Raw genomic sequence first — 14220 nt, forward strand, 5'->3', positions numbered from 1 at the left:
GTATACTCTGTTATGTCCATGGTACTGTTCATGTCTATAGGCGACGATTACCACTTTCCATCAGGTGGGCCGTTAGCTTGTTTGCCATTCTAAGTTGTATAACTTAAAATTTTGGCATTATATACAAATATTAATAAATTTGAAAAACATATTTTATTTTAATTATTAATTATTTAATTAGAAATTAGTTTAAAAATTAAGTGCCGCCCGTTTTGAATTTTTTCTACCCTTTAATATTTATTAAATTAATATTTTCATATTTTCACTTTATTTCTAAGTAATTTTTATTTTCCATTATATATAATATAATGGAAAACAAAAGCACAAGTTAAAATATACTAATAATATGTATAAATTAAATTTGGTACACGTAACTATGTATTTGATCAAGATATGATGCCACCATGAGGATTTAATAATGTAGTTCAATAATTAAACATTTTGGTTTAGAGAAAAACTATTACAAAGAAATTAACTAATGACCAACACGGGAGCAATCCTAATTGATACCAAGAAAACTATATACATAATGTTATTACTATATACTAATATATTCTTTCAATTAAGGTTAAATATTGACTCGAATTAATTAACAAAAATTTACTTAAATTATAAAATATATAATATTCTGAACAATTAACTATAGTATTATAAACAGCAACATATTTTTTTTATGCAACTTAAAATGGCAAACAAGCTGACGGCCTACCCGATGGAAAATGGTAACCGTCGCCTATAGACATGAGCAGTACCATGGACATAACAGAGTATACTGTTTTGCCCATGATGCACCCAATCGTTGCCATTCCTGAGGACTCAGGTATTATTCCTTTGTACCCTATAAATTCACGCCATATCCCACCCTTCAAACCGAAACACAGCAATGCAAACACAACTGCTTCACTGTAAAAACTATAGTATTGTAAACAGCAACATATTATGTTATTGCATTACAGCGTCACTGTTGGTCAGGTTAACGACAATAAAAAAAAAAAACTGCAACCGAAAAACTGTGCAGACATCGTGTCGCGGTCATCGAACGCGCGCCCTTGGCACACATCTCCGGCGCACGCGCAACGCAAATTGACGCGAAATCGCGGAAGCGCGCGAAAGTTATTTTATTCCACTGATTTTTACGATATTATTATACGTTTTTATGGATATCCTTACTGTATAATAGCGGATAAATAATAATCGACAATATAGGTCAAGAGTGCGCGCGACGTGTTTATACTCTTGTTTGTCTTTCCATTCTTATTATTAGATAGTTGTCTTACATTAAATAGAATATGGAATAATTTAAATATCTATATTAGCATTTAACATAATTTTATAAGAAAACAAATCGTTTATATTAAAATCCAATTTTATTTACAACAAACTATCATTTCGATAAATATATTTTTATATAAAAATAACAATACATCACAACAAACTTTTGGTTCTCACGTTACGATACCCCGTGTTTTTTTTTTTATGGTGATACTGAAGTAGTAATCCCACCCGCGCTATCGGTATACACCGGCGGGGCACCAGTGAAGGACGATAGGTGAGGATGAAGCAGGTCAATTAGCCCCTCGTGACAAATTCAACGAGAATTGTTCACGATGATTTCCAGGGGAAACCACGTGGAGGTTCACCTGATAGGGCATATTGCTAGCAATGGGGCTGTCAAATTCCATTGCTAACTATCCCTTTACCCCCCTGATAGCCCGTTATGACCATAGTCGTTAATGAACAATTAGAGATGACCCAGAACCAGAACCAGCTAATTCATAAATGTGGGGGAAAGGGATTGTTAGTAATGGAGTTTGACAGCAATTGACTAGCCCTATTAGGTCGATCTCTACGTGAATCCCCCTGGAAACCATCGTGAACATATCTTGTTGAATCCGTCACGATGGGCTATCTGACCTGCTTCATCGTCACCTATCATCCTTCACTGGTGCCCCGCCAGTGTATACCGATAGCGCAGGTAGGGTTACCATTCCATTATCACCCATTAAAAAAATCATTAATGTTCAGGATCTTTAGACAATGCATTACGCCTATCAATATTAAAATAGGCAATTTAATAACTCATAAGTCTTCTAATAAGATGATTATCATCATCATATCTACTGCTAAACATAGGTTCTCCCATAAGGAGGGGGATTGCCAGTAGTTGCCACTCTTGGCAACCGGGTTAGCAACTGTAATTAGGCTTTAGTGATGTTTTAAAAGGGACACTACTGCTTATCCCTCGACCATGAAGCTGCCTTAGTCTCTTACGACACCCAAGGGAAGAGAAGGGGGGCCCATTCTATGGCGGAACCACACGAAGCCATAACGCAATAGTGATGTGCAATACTATATTGGTATAATTATACCTATGTACTTTCTAATGTTCTATGAGATGTTGGAAACATGTGTAAAGTCTTTTTTATTTAATAAATGGATTGACAGATGAATACCAATCATATACCCAATATGGCAACACGTCACTTAGTGTTATGACCATATTTAGTAATAAAATTAATAGTATCATATGTTATTAATCAATAATGTACAACCTTCTACAGTATCCATACATTGTTCTACAACTAAAGAACAAAACACGGTAGTTGACGAGTTGATAGATTCCACGTGCTTTATGGTTTCCTAGTTGTATATTATTTACTGGTTTTTACCCGTGACTATGTCCGCGTGACCTGAATATATGAAATGAGATTTATTCGTAAAAACGTAACTGTAGTTTTTTATGTTTACAGAACTAATATTATTTTTTAAAATGGGCACAGTAGATAGATAGATACTCTTTATTGTTTCCTCCAAAAGATTATAATAGTAAACTTATTATAAATATAAACAATTACAGAAGTTATGGTTTTAAAACTAGGCTCCTAAATAGGTTAATAACAGGGCTCAGCCCCAACCCCCTTTAGTATTATGGGAAAAAGCACTACAAGGAAACAAACTGTTCTAGCTTAGGGTGGATGGTATTTCTAGATTTATAATGGGCTTTTGGTTTCTCTCTAAGTTTTTTGTTACTGAATTTTACGTTAAAACAAAATAATCGAACGTAGACCAAATTTCGCTCTTTAAACAATAGGTAACAGGACAGTGATGCAACGTTGTTAGGTGTCCTGAACAAACTTCATTACTTACTAACATCTAAACGACTTGATACATTTGAATTAACTACCACATTCTAGATTAACACTTAGAAAATTTTCTTACAACTAGCACACAGTAAAAATATCTTAAGTGTATTTGTTAAACATGGGATATACGGATACCGATCCGATATCTATATATTGGGTTCCTCTGGTCTGAAACTCTGATGGCGGAGAAAAGGTCATCACCCATTTTGATATCGCCTATAATAATAATAATAAACTCTTTATTGCGCACAGTAGAGATGTATACAAGGAGTATTTATACAGAATGTGCATATATTTTGGCATAAAGAATGGATAAGTACAGAGAGAAAGGTAGATGGCGCAAGTCAGACACAGTAAATGCATAAAAGGAATCAAACAAAATGCAAAATATTCTAAATATAAAAATAAGATATAATAATACATAAACATAAATATACTAAATTAAATAGATCAAGATAAATCACACATAGTAAACGTCAAAGCAAATTAGAGAGATAGGTCGGATATCTATTTTTGAATATGTTAAAAGTCTAAAATATATATGAATTATATTTTAGCATATATATATATATATATATATATATATATATATATATATATATATATATATATATATATATTGTAACTAAAATATATACATACTTCTCGTATATTTGTTATGTTTATATGTTTTTAAGGTTCAATTTCTTTTTTAATTTAACTAGAATAAAATAAGAAATCTTACCTGAAACAATACCGATTACAGATTTATACTCCAATCTCTTCGGTAGTTTATTTATTTATATATTTATTCTTTACTGTACACAAAATATAATGTTAACCACAATTCATTTGAAACATAATGTACAAAGGCGAGCTTATCTCTAATAAGAGATTTCTTCCAGCAAACCTTTTCATGTAAATTGTATTTATGTTATTCCGTTGTGATTTTATACTATGAGTTATTTTAATATTTGCGCAAATTACGAATATAATTGTATATTTTATGAACACAACAGAGCCATGCTGCAAACGCTTTTAAATAATAACATAATTCGCTCCAAACATTATTCATTTCCTGTATATTGACAGAAAAAAAAACTAAATATATGCAGGTAAATTCCATAAAACAAGGAAGAAGGCTTTAAACTAGGTTCATATGGTCGGACTTTTTCGCGCGAACGCACAATGACGGCCTTCATACAACGCATGAATGGCCACCACAATTTCACATATACACACTTCATTATTATGATAGACGTGGAGAAGGCGAATTGCTAGAGAAAATTAAAACATAACAAAAAGCAAAGCAATAAAGTCTTTTTGTCAATGCACATCGGTACGCAATGTCGAGGACCGCGCGGTATCGTACGTTCGTAACTCCATACCATGGTATGTGCGGAAATTAATCGCACGGTGTCGCGCGGTTTGACGCGTTTATTATTAGGTAGTTATTTATTCATTTATTTATTTTTTATTAGGTAAAGATTAATTTGTTGTTGTAAAATCAATAAATATAATGAAATCATAACTGGTATTACTATTATAAGGAAGCTATTATAAGGGAGCTATAAACGTAATAGAACCCAAAACAATTATTTTTAGAAATTTTGTCTGTCTGTGCATTTGTACACTAATCTCAGAAATAGCTTAACCGATTGAATGCAGTTTTCACTAATGCGTTACAGTTTACTTCACTTAACATGTAGTGTTTGTTTTATTTTAATTGGTTCATAAATAAAAATGTTACAGCAATCTAAAGAATCACATATGAAATGCTATAAAAAGCATAAAGGATACTTTATATGTGTAGTGATTCACGTGAGTGAAGCCGCGGGATACTGCTAGTATAACACTAAACTACAACTAGTTTCATTTATCCCAACCAACGACTCCCCAATGCTGGTATTTCTTTTAAATGGATGATAATGGAAAGGTAACCCCAACCGCGCTATCGGTATACACCGGCGGGGTACCAGTGAAGGATGATAGGTGAGGATGAAGCAGGTCAGTTAGCCCATCGTGACGAATTCAACAAGAATTGTTCACGATGGTTTTCAGGGGGAACCACGTGGAGGTCGACCTAATAAGGTATATTGCTAGCAATGGGGCTGTCAAACTCCATTGCTAATTATTCCCCGTATTGTTCATACATATCGTAAGGTTAACGAATGTTTGTTGATTTTTTTTTAATTAATTGGAAATACAGTTGTTGTAAAAGTGATTGGACAATTAATAATTTACACGTCCTTGATGAGTAGTAGACTAGGAAGCAAACAAACATGTAAAATTCAAAAAAGAGACCAGTTTGAAGAACGTAATATAAGTGTGGTTTAAAAGTTACTTCAATGTCAACCTAAAGTAAACGGAGAACTAAATATTTTAATTGCTACAACATAACCATGTACGTTATTAATAAATTTTACAAAATTTATATAACAAAATCGAATTAAACACTATTACTCTTCTCCATTCAAAGGTTGCCTGGAAGAGATCGCTCTTAGCGATAAGGTCACCCATTGTTTTCTCATTGTGATTATTTCTTGTAATTGTTTATATTTATAATAAGTTTACTACTGTAATCTTTTGGAGGAAACAATAAAGAGTATCTATCTATCTATCTAAACACAGTCAACTTTTTGAATTTTGTATATTTTTTAAATGATTTGTTACAAATAAATGTACTATATTCATAGTATTGCTACACGTATAGGAACTTAAACTGATCTTAACTAAATGTTCCATGTTTTGACATTGACATTTTGAAAGTAATGTAATTTTGACATGGTTTAGGTAAACACAAATTTAAATGGTAATTGATATTACGTATAGGCAAGCGAATACGTGGGTACTGCGGTTATGAAACTAGATATAAACGGGTACTGTGAGAGAATGTTGCAAACGGTCAAGAGTATGTTATGCTCAGGACTGTAATCTTAGAGGCAAATCTATACCTTTTAATGCATGATAATGAAATGGTAACCCCACCTGCGTTATCGGTATACACTGGCGGTGCACCAGTGAGGGGATAATAGGTGAGGATGAAGCAGGTCAGTTAGCCCGTCGTGACGAATTCAAATAAAATAAATCAATCACGATGGTTTCCAGGGGGAAACCGCGTGGAGGTCGACCTGATATGACCTGATATTGATGGCAACAGGGACTAACCTCCCCTTTACTAACAATCCCTTTCCCCCAGGCAAATCTATACAACAGGGAATCCTAGTACCCACACAAGTCTCTAACAAAAATTAATATGAAAATAAATAATTTTGTGAAAGAAGAAATATAGCTATAGAATATTTATATTCTTAAATATGTCTATCTTATATTATTTGTATGTCTTATACTAGTCTCATGCCAGTTTTCTTACAAGTTAGGTAGAGAAAACAGAATATCAGAAGCCTCTTTATATAATACATCTCTAGTTTCAACTACTTTGTGAAATTCATATATATATATATATATATATATATATATATATATATATATATATATATATATATATAAAGTTTATAATAGTCTCAATTTATGCTTATAGTAGTTTCATATTGTTGTTTTTGCTTGAATTTACAGACGCGCATCGATGATGTCCCCGCGGCAACTCATGCGCAAGTCCAACATGACGCAGAAATGGCAGCGTCGAGAGATCTCCAATTTCGAGTATCTCATGTTCCTCAACACCATTGCTGGTAAGTTTTTAATTTTATTGTTTATTTTTATCTGGTTTTTACTAGAGTACTTTTGTTGTGACATGGATGGCATCGACTGCCCTAGATCCTCGACAGAGGACAACACTTGTATGATAGCGATCATCATCGTTATCATATCACCCTTTACGAACGAAAATACGAAAATGAGCCCGAAAATTCGGTATTTCATTTCATGGTAGACCACCAAAAAGAGTCTATTGACGTATTGTTTTTTTTTGTTAATTTATGTAGCAATTTGAAGGAAATTAAATTATGACATAATGCCCGCGAGTGTTGCCGTATTCATCTATGTGCACATATGTATGTAGTGTAACAATAGATTTAAATTGTTAACAAAACATACTTACGCGAACATCTCGGTAATGTAGAACCTGTTGCAATATCTTCGCCTTTCATGTTAGTGTCAATTATCAGTCCAATCTTCTCCTACGCTTATGTAATTTAAACTTTGTACAGATGCGTTTACGAAATTTAGATAAACAATTACTGCGGTCTTAAAGTTTGAGCGATTAATGCATATCGTCATAGTCGTAGAATAGTGACGGATCTTTATACGTAATCTTTGTCAGATCCGTCAGTATTCTACGACTATGACGATGTGTGTTTATATTGTTAAATATTTATTTAGAATATATTCGTTTAGAATGGAGGGAATGTAATTACGAGAACTAAAATAGCAGTTTGAACAAATGACAAATAATTGATTTTTTTTTGTTAATAGTTTTTATAGCAATTTGAAGGAAATTAAATTATGACATAATGCCCAAAAGTCGATTGCCGTATTCGTGTTTCATCTGTGTTTGCATGGCTGTGTTTGTGAAGGGTGGGATAACAATAGATTCAAATAAGACCTGAGTCCTCAGGAATGGCAAACATATCATGGGCGAAACAGTATCTCTGTTATGTCCATGGTACTGTTCATGTCTATAGGCGACTGTACCACTTTCCATCAGGTGGGCCGTCAGCTTGTTTGCCATTCTCAGTTGCATAAAAAAAAATACAGCCCAACTAATGGTCAACTATCACAATAGCCCGTGGACGCCTGCAAACCAGGGATGTCACGTGCACATTCCTGACCCTGAAGCAATCTTAATACGCTCCTTTTGAAGAGCCCCATACTATAGTACCTCGGCAGAGACAATCTGAACATTCCCGGAAGGAAACCCCATTGAAATCGTATTGTACGCGAGATTCAAACGTGTGAAGCTGTGTGCATCATTTCGAACAGTTCTTTAGAACAGAATGTACATAATACAAGTGGTAGAACACGCGGATCTTTAGACTTAAGATCGATATTGTCTGTGAGCTTGGGATCCGTCATTCTCGTATTCTTTAAACCGAGTATGAAGACTATTGTTATATATTATTAAATATTTATTTAGAATATATTCGTTAAAAAAAATGGAGGTTCTCAGTTTGATTTGTAATTACGAGAACTCTGTCATTTATAAATAGCATTTGGTTTTTTTTTTTTTTTTAAAAGGTGAAATGAGAATACAGTCAATAATTTATATTTAGTTTTATTCGTTACAATACTGCATTGTGTTGAATATTTTTACAAGTGACAAGAAGATATCATAAAATATAACAAAATAACAAAAATACGAAGCGACAAAATAACCAATAATAATTGTCAAAAATTACATTACAATCAATTTATAAATGTCATTAGTAAGGCATAAAATATTAAAAGAGTATTTTAAAATTCATCAATTGAGTAGATGCATCTTTCCAACAAAAGAGTACAAAGTTTTATTATCAAAATTCTCCAATTTTTAATAGTTTTTAATGCAGTGGGTAATTTATTATACAATTTAACCGCTTGAAATCATGAAAAAATTGAATGAAAAAATCTACAATTATGACGAGTACAATGTTATAAATATATACCTGTATTGTTTGTATTTATAATAAGTTTACTATTGTAATCTTAAGGAGGAAACAAGAGTATCTATCTATCTATCTAGCTATATAGAACACGTGACTTTAAGGCTGCCCGCAGACTGTGCGGTGCATGCGCCGTGTGCCTATAATTGAATTATTTGCCCGGTTGCAATAATAGCTGTGCTTATTTTCTAATAGACGCCAGTTGTCGCGTAATGGTAAGTTCCATTTGGTCAGTACCAATGGAACTGTTTCGTAATACTGCTCGGAGACGAGCAGTGTGAGAACATCGACCTATCGATGCAGCTAACTGTACACTCGAAGCATGAAGTACTCATGTAGAAAGATAAACAATTCGAATGGGATAGATATATATACGTTAATAGAGAAAGTTGGTATTCTAATTATGAAAAAATATGTATATCGAAAAAAAATACAATTGGCAATTGGCGGAATTATTGCGCGAAAAAAATAAAATAATTTCCCAATCACAAAAAGATTTATAATTTTGTCTCCACAAAATAAACCAACTTCGATCGTGGAAATACCAGTTAATTTGATTTAAAAACTAAACTACTAAACCTATTTTAATAAAATTTCTATTACGACCAATCTGTAAGTATATCTTTTCAGATAAAAAAAATAACTTTCCAAATCAGTTTACAACCGGCGGAGTTATGAGGTAACAAACATAAAAAATACAACCGATTTGAGAACAATCGATTCGAAAGAGAATCGCTACAATCGATTTACATTAGAAAACATTAATATGTTTTACACAATTGTTAAACCAACAGTCAAATTGAAAACTTCATTTTTGGGGGCTGTCGACAATTATAATTGCATTATTAATTCCATCTCGTATCAAAAAACAATGGTTATTGAAAGGTTTCTTCAAAATACGTCAATACGTACGTCACTCTAACATGCGGTAAACAGCAGTCAACCATGGAACCAATAAACACTGATGGACAGCATTCAAAGCAGCAAATAAACAGGAATTCCTCATTTCCGAGCACGCGGCCGCCTATGCAAATACCTCAATTATCCCATCTGACAGGCATCCAATGTTCAATTAACTTTTTTTAATTCTATGATTACGTTGCACGCAAAGACTGTGTGTACACAGAGCAACTAATCACTATATTAAGAGTCGGCACTGTTCTTATATTGACGAAACTGAAATTTGAACCTATGCAACCTAGAAGTATCAACATAATAAAATAAATTAATATTTATAGTGTAGTAATATACAATTACAACAAACTTACAACAACAACTAACTTTTACCCGCGACTTTGTCCGTGTCGTCAAGATATTACTACGAGTTTACTGACCGAAAAAAAAATTGCTTATACTTGTATCTTTCTACATCTCATATAATACTAATATATACACATGTAAACGTAAAATACATTAAATTTCATAATGATTGGTTAAGCCGTTAAGACGCTATAAGATAATGAATAAACAAATTCACTCTCACATTTACAATATTAGTAAGGACAAACCTCTTTTTAAAACATCGACATTGATAGCTATCACAAAAGACCTAATTACTTTGTAGTCTAAAAATTTCAAATTCAATGAACTAGTTACATGACATTTCGTACATACGAACCTGTGTTTTTACGTATTTTTAACTTTGACTATGATGATGCAGTTGTTTAATGTAAAATGACAGATTTTCCAACAAATTAAAAAAAATTGGTTCTTGTTTCGCTTATATATATTTTTTATATGATACGCGATATCTTCGTCGCTAATTTTAAAACGATTATAATAATTTTTTTTTACAATCGATTGTCAATTTATTTGATTCGATTTTATCGAGGAATAAAATCTTATAATAGTTAGTTTATTAGTTCGTTATGTACTGACACCTGACGTACAATCTATTATAAAAAAAAATAATAAACACATAATATTGGAAATAGAGAACAGGGCTACTTCATTATTAAAATAATATCTGCTTACATAGAAACTTATTGTATTAGCACCACTATAACTATCCCTATAGTTTCAAGTAGGTACACCTACTAATTGTCACAAGAGTTAATAATTATAACAAAATACAAGTATATTTTACTTACCTTTTCAGTATTTCCGTTGTTTTCACTTTCAGCATGTCAATAATTTTAATTCTACGTGTTTCTTTTAACTTTTGCCACAGACCTCCTTGTCAGCTGTCAAAAACTTTTGGCGCGAAAAATCCCTCCAAACTTATTCAGTGACACAACAGATAAAAGATAAAAAAAAACAACACAGTCGTCTATCACATATTCACCGTTGAAGTCTCGACAATTGTCCATACAGCCGAACTCTCATTAAGCACGCCGAATTTATTTTGTAACACTTTCACTTTCGTTTTAGTTACAATTGTTGGCAACTCTTTTATTGTTCGTAGCATTTGTATATAATAATTTCGCGTGCAGTTTTTCGTGTCCCGGTGCGACTATGAAAGTTGGCAAGCGTTTGACGAATGGTCCACCGGAGCCGCTCACGGGAAAAGTAAACGCGGCCACGTGACGACAACAATGGATGGGAAAGACACCGTCACCAGCAGGCCACGGATAAACACGTTGACTATTATCACCAATGAAAAAAATATTTAATTAATAGATAAATTTGTTTATTTAAAAAAAAATTGTGCTAGATCGCAGTTGATCTAATTTGCAATCAAACTAATATTGCTCTAATTTTAATATTGTAATTAGAGATTAAATTTCATATTTATGCGAAGAGAAATTACATTGTAGTCCTAAGGAATGGCAACACATGAAAGGTACCATGGACGACACAAGATACTCTGTTATGTCCATGGTATTGGTCATGTCTTTAGGCGACGGTTTTCACTTTCTGTCAAATGGGTCGTCAGCTTATTTGCCATTCTAAAAAAAAATATTAAAAAATACCTCTTAGGAGACCAACTCTGTTTTAAAGACGTAACTGGAAACGTACTAGGCCCGTATAGGAGAGAAATGTGTTTGGTTTAAATTCTATCGGATATACAGAGAGGTAATTTTTTTAAATTTAATAATTTAAAATAACTGAGTACACAATCTGTACTCTTAAACTGCTAAGAAAGCTACACGGACCAGTTTACATCCGGACACACTATGTTTATAGTTCAACTGTCACCATCGTTTTCTAAAATACAAAAAAAATATATTTAATATTCACGCTCACGCATTTTTATTTCTTTTTTTTTTTGACACCACTAACATGGCAAAAAAGTATAAAGCCCGTGGGATAGAAAACGGTCACTGTAGCCTATGGACATGCTGCAGTTATCATAATTACCAGAGGGAGACTTTGTACAAAAGTCGATTGCTTGGGTATCTCTTTCCCATTCGTATTTCAACCGTGAACCGTGTTTGCATAGCTGTGTTTCCGTTTGAAGGGTGCGATATGGCGTGAATTTACTGGATACAGAGGAACAACATCTGGGTCCTCAGGAATGGCAACGCATGGGGGGTATCATGGGCGAAACAGTGTACTCTGTTGTGTCCATGGTACTGCTCATGTTTATAGACGACGGTTGCCACTTTCCATCAGGTGGGCCGTCAGCTTGTTTGCCATTCTAAGTTGTATAAAAAAAAAATGTAATTCATCCGAAAAAATAATATATGTAACATAAATACTCATTAATGTTTTTTTTATTAACGTTAAATTAACCAATGTAAATATTGAGATGTACTCGTTAACTGTAATGATATAATGATAACCTTTAGTACAATAATGTATTTTATTCATACGTAAGTAAGTATATGTTTAAATATAGGACAACATAGACAGCTCTTTGTTTGTTGTATACATTTTATCATGTTTGCAAGTCACAGACGATGTAACCAAACAAATAATTCATTCATGATAAAACTATAAATATAAGTATAAGATATTATTTGCCGTTTCTATGAGATCATTCATAATTAACTCTTCTTGCATTAATTAAACTGAAATACAACCAATGTTGATATAATTTCAAAAGATAAATAAATTGTAGTTCCCGAATTTGAGACAATTTCACCAAAGAGAGACTTTGTACAAAAGTCTTTTGCTTGACTACCTCTGTCCCATTCGTGTTACTATTGTAAAGCAGTTGTGTTTGCATAGCTGTGTTTCGTAATATACTCGTATATTTAGATGGCATTTTTTTTTTTGTAATGGGTGATAATGGTATGGTAACCCCGCCTGCGCTATCGGGATACGCTGGCGGAGCACCAGTGAAGAATGATAGGTGAGGATGAAGCAGGTCAGTTGGCCCATCGTGACGAATTCAACAAGAATTGTTCACGATGGTTTCCAGGGGGAACCTCGTGGAGGTCAACCTAATAGGGCATATTGCTAGCAATGGGGCTGTCAAACTCCATTGCTAACAATCCCTTTTCCCGCCATTTAGATGGCATTACTTGTATGAGAGTGGCACCTCTAGTTTCTAGTGTTTTTATACCAGGCCGTTTCAGTTATTCATGAAGGACTCCAACGTGGCTTTAGTGAAAGATGCTAAAAATAAAATAAATAATATTAAAAACAATACAAGTAAATGGTTATTTTAAAGCAAATTTGATTAAATTTTATCAGTATCTTTTTTACGCGAAAACCTCGCCACCTCTGAGCCAATTTTAAAGATTCCTTTTACCCCTTATATTTATATATAATTTTGCAACACTTACAAAGTTGCAAAATTTTACTTGACTTTAAGACAATTCCATTATCCAGTGTCCATAAATCATATTGCGACTTTAAAGTAATTCGCCGCCGCGTACGCCCTCAACGTTGACCCGCCGTGACTTATTTAGGTGTTCGATTAAGTGAAGTTAATCAACAATAATGTCAAGGGACAATACGACAAGGATTTGTTGGGAAATGGTTTCTCAACGTCCGCGCTGAGGCCGCCATGGTGCCCTCGTTGTCGCGCCACGGGAAACTCCGTTCAGCTCAACACGAAAGTCTAATGTTTCATAATGGCGGTGAATATCTGTGTCATGTTACTCGGTTACTTGAACATCAAAGTGGCAAATATTCCTTCTTTTTTATTTGTGGTCATTTCATTAAATCCGAGGATTTATATATATATATATATATATATATATATATATATATATATATATATATATATATATATATATATATATATATATATATATATATATATATATATATATATATTGTTAACTACGTACTACGTTTACCATCTGACGGATTATATGCTTGTTTGCCAACTTCGTGGCATAAAAAAAAATAACTCGTTATTTTTAATAGAATAGAAATCATGTTTGAATTTAATATGTCATTGTTTTTAACTGTTCTATCGCTGAATAATTGTAATAAAATTTCCTTTTCTGTCTTGTGACTTAGACACTTTATTTGTTTGTTTAAACTTTATTGCACATTTATATTTGAAACAAGTAGCAGATTATAAAAAGAAAAATAAATGACGTAGTGCACATGCGGCCTTATTTCTTGTAGGGATTCTCTTCAGTCAGCATTTTATACTT

The 14220-nt window shown here is 33.0% G+C and overlaps 2 protein-coding genes across 2 annotated transcripts in view; one reads left to right on the forward strand and one right to left on the reverse strand.

Moving 5' to 3' along the window:
* The window catches only part of LOC113512015 (facilitated trehalose transporter Tret1-2 homolog), a 56550-nt gene extending 45483 nt beyond the window's left edge, over positions 1–11067 (reverse strand). Inside the window, exon 1 of the mRNA XM_052896804.1 lies at positions 10813–11067. Within this exon, the coding sequence (XP_052752764.1) occupies positions 10813–10847 (35 nt within the window). The 5' untranslated portion in view covers positions 10848–11067. The remainder of the gene's footprint in view (positions 1–10812) is intronic.
* The window catches only part of LOC113512204 (neurobeachin), a 520131-nt gene that overhangs the window by 484560 nt on the left and 21351 nt on the right, over positions 1–14220 (forward strand). The window contains exon 43 of the mRNA XM_052896806.1: positions 6699–6814. Coding sequence (XP_052752766.1) covers positions 6699–6814 — 116 coding nt within the window. The remainder of the gene's footprint in view (positions 1–6698; positions 6815–14220) is intronic.

Source organism: Galleria mellonella, unplaced genomic scaffold (assembly GCF_026898425.1).
Source record: "Galleria mellonella isolate WM207_F2 unplaced genomic scaffold, CSIRO_AGI_GalMel_v1 utg34, whole genome shotgun sequence".
In the NCBI taxonomy this organism is placed as follows: domain Eukaryota; kingdom Metazoa; phylum Arthropoda; class Insecta; order Lepidoptera; family Pyralidae; genus Galleria; species Galleria mellonella.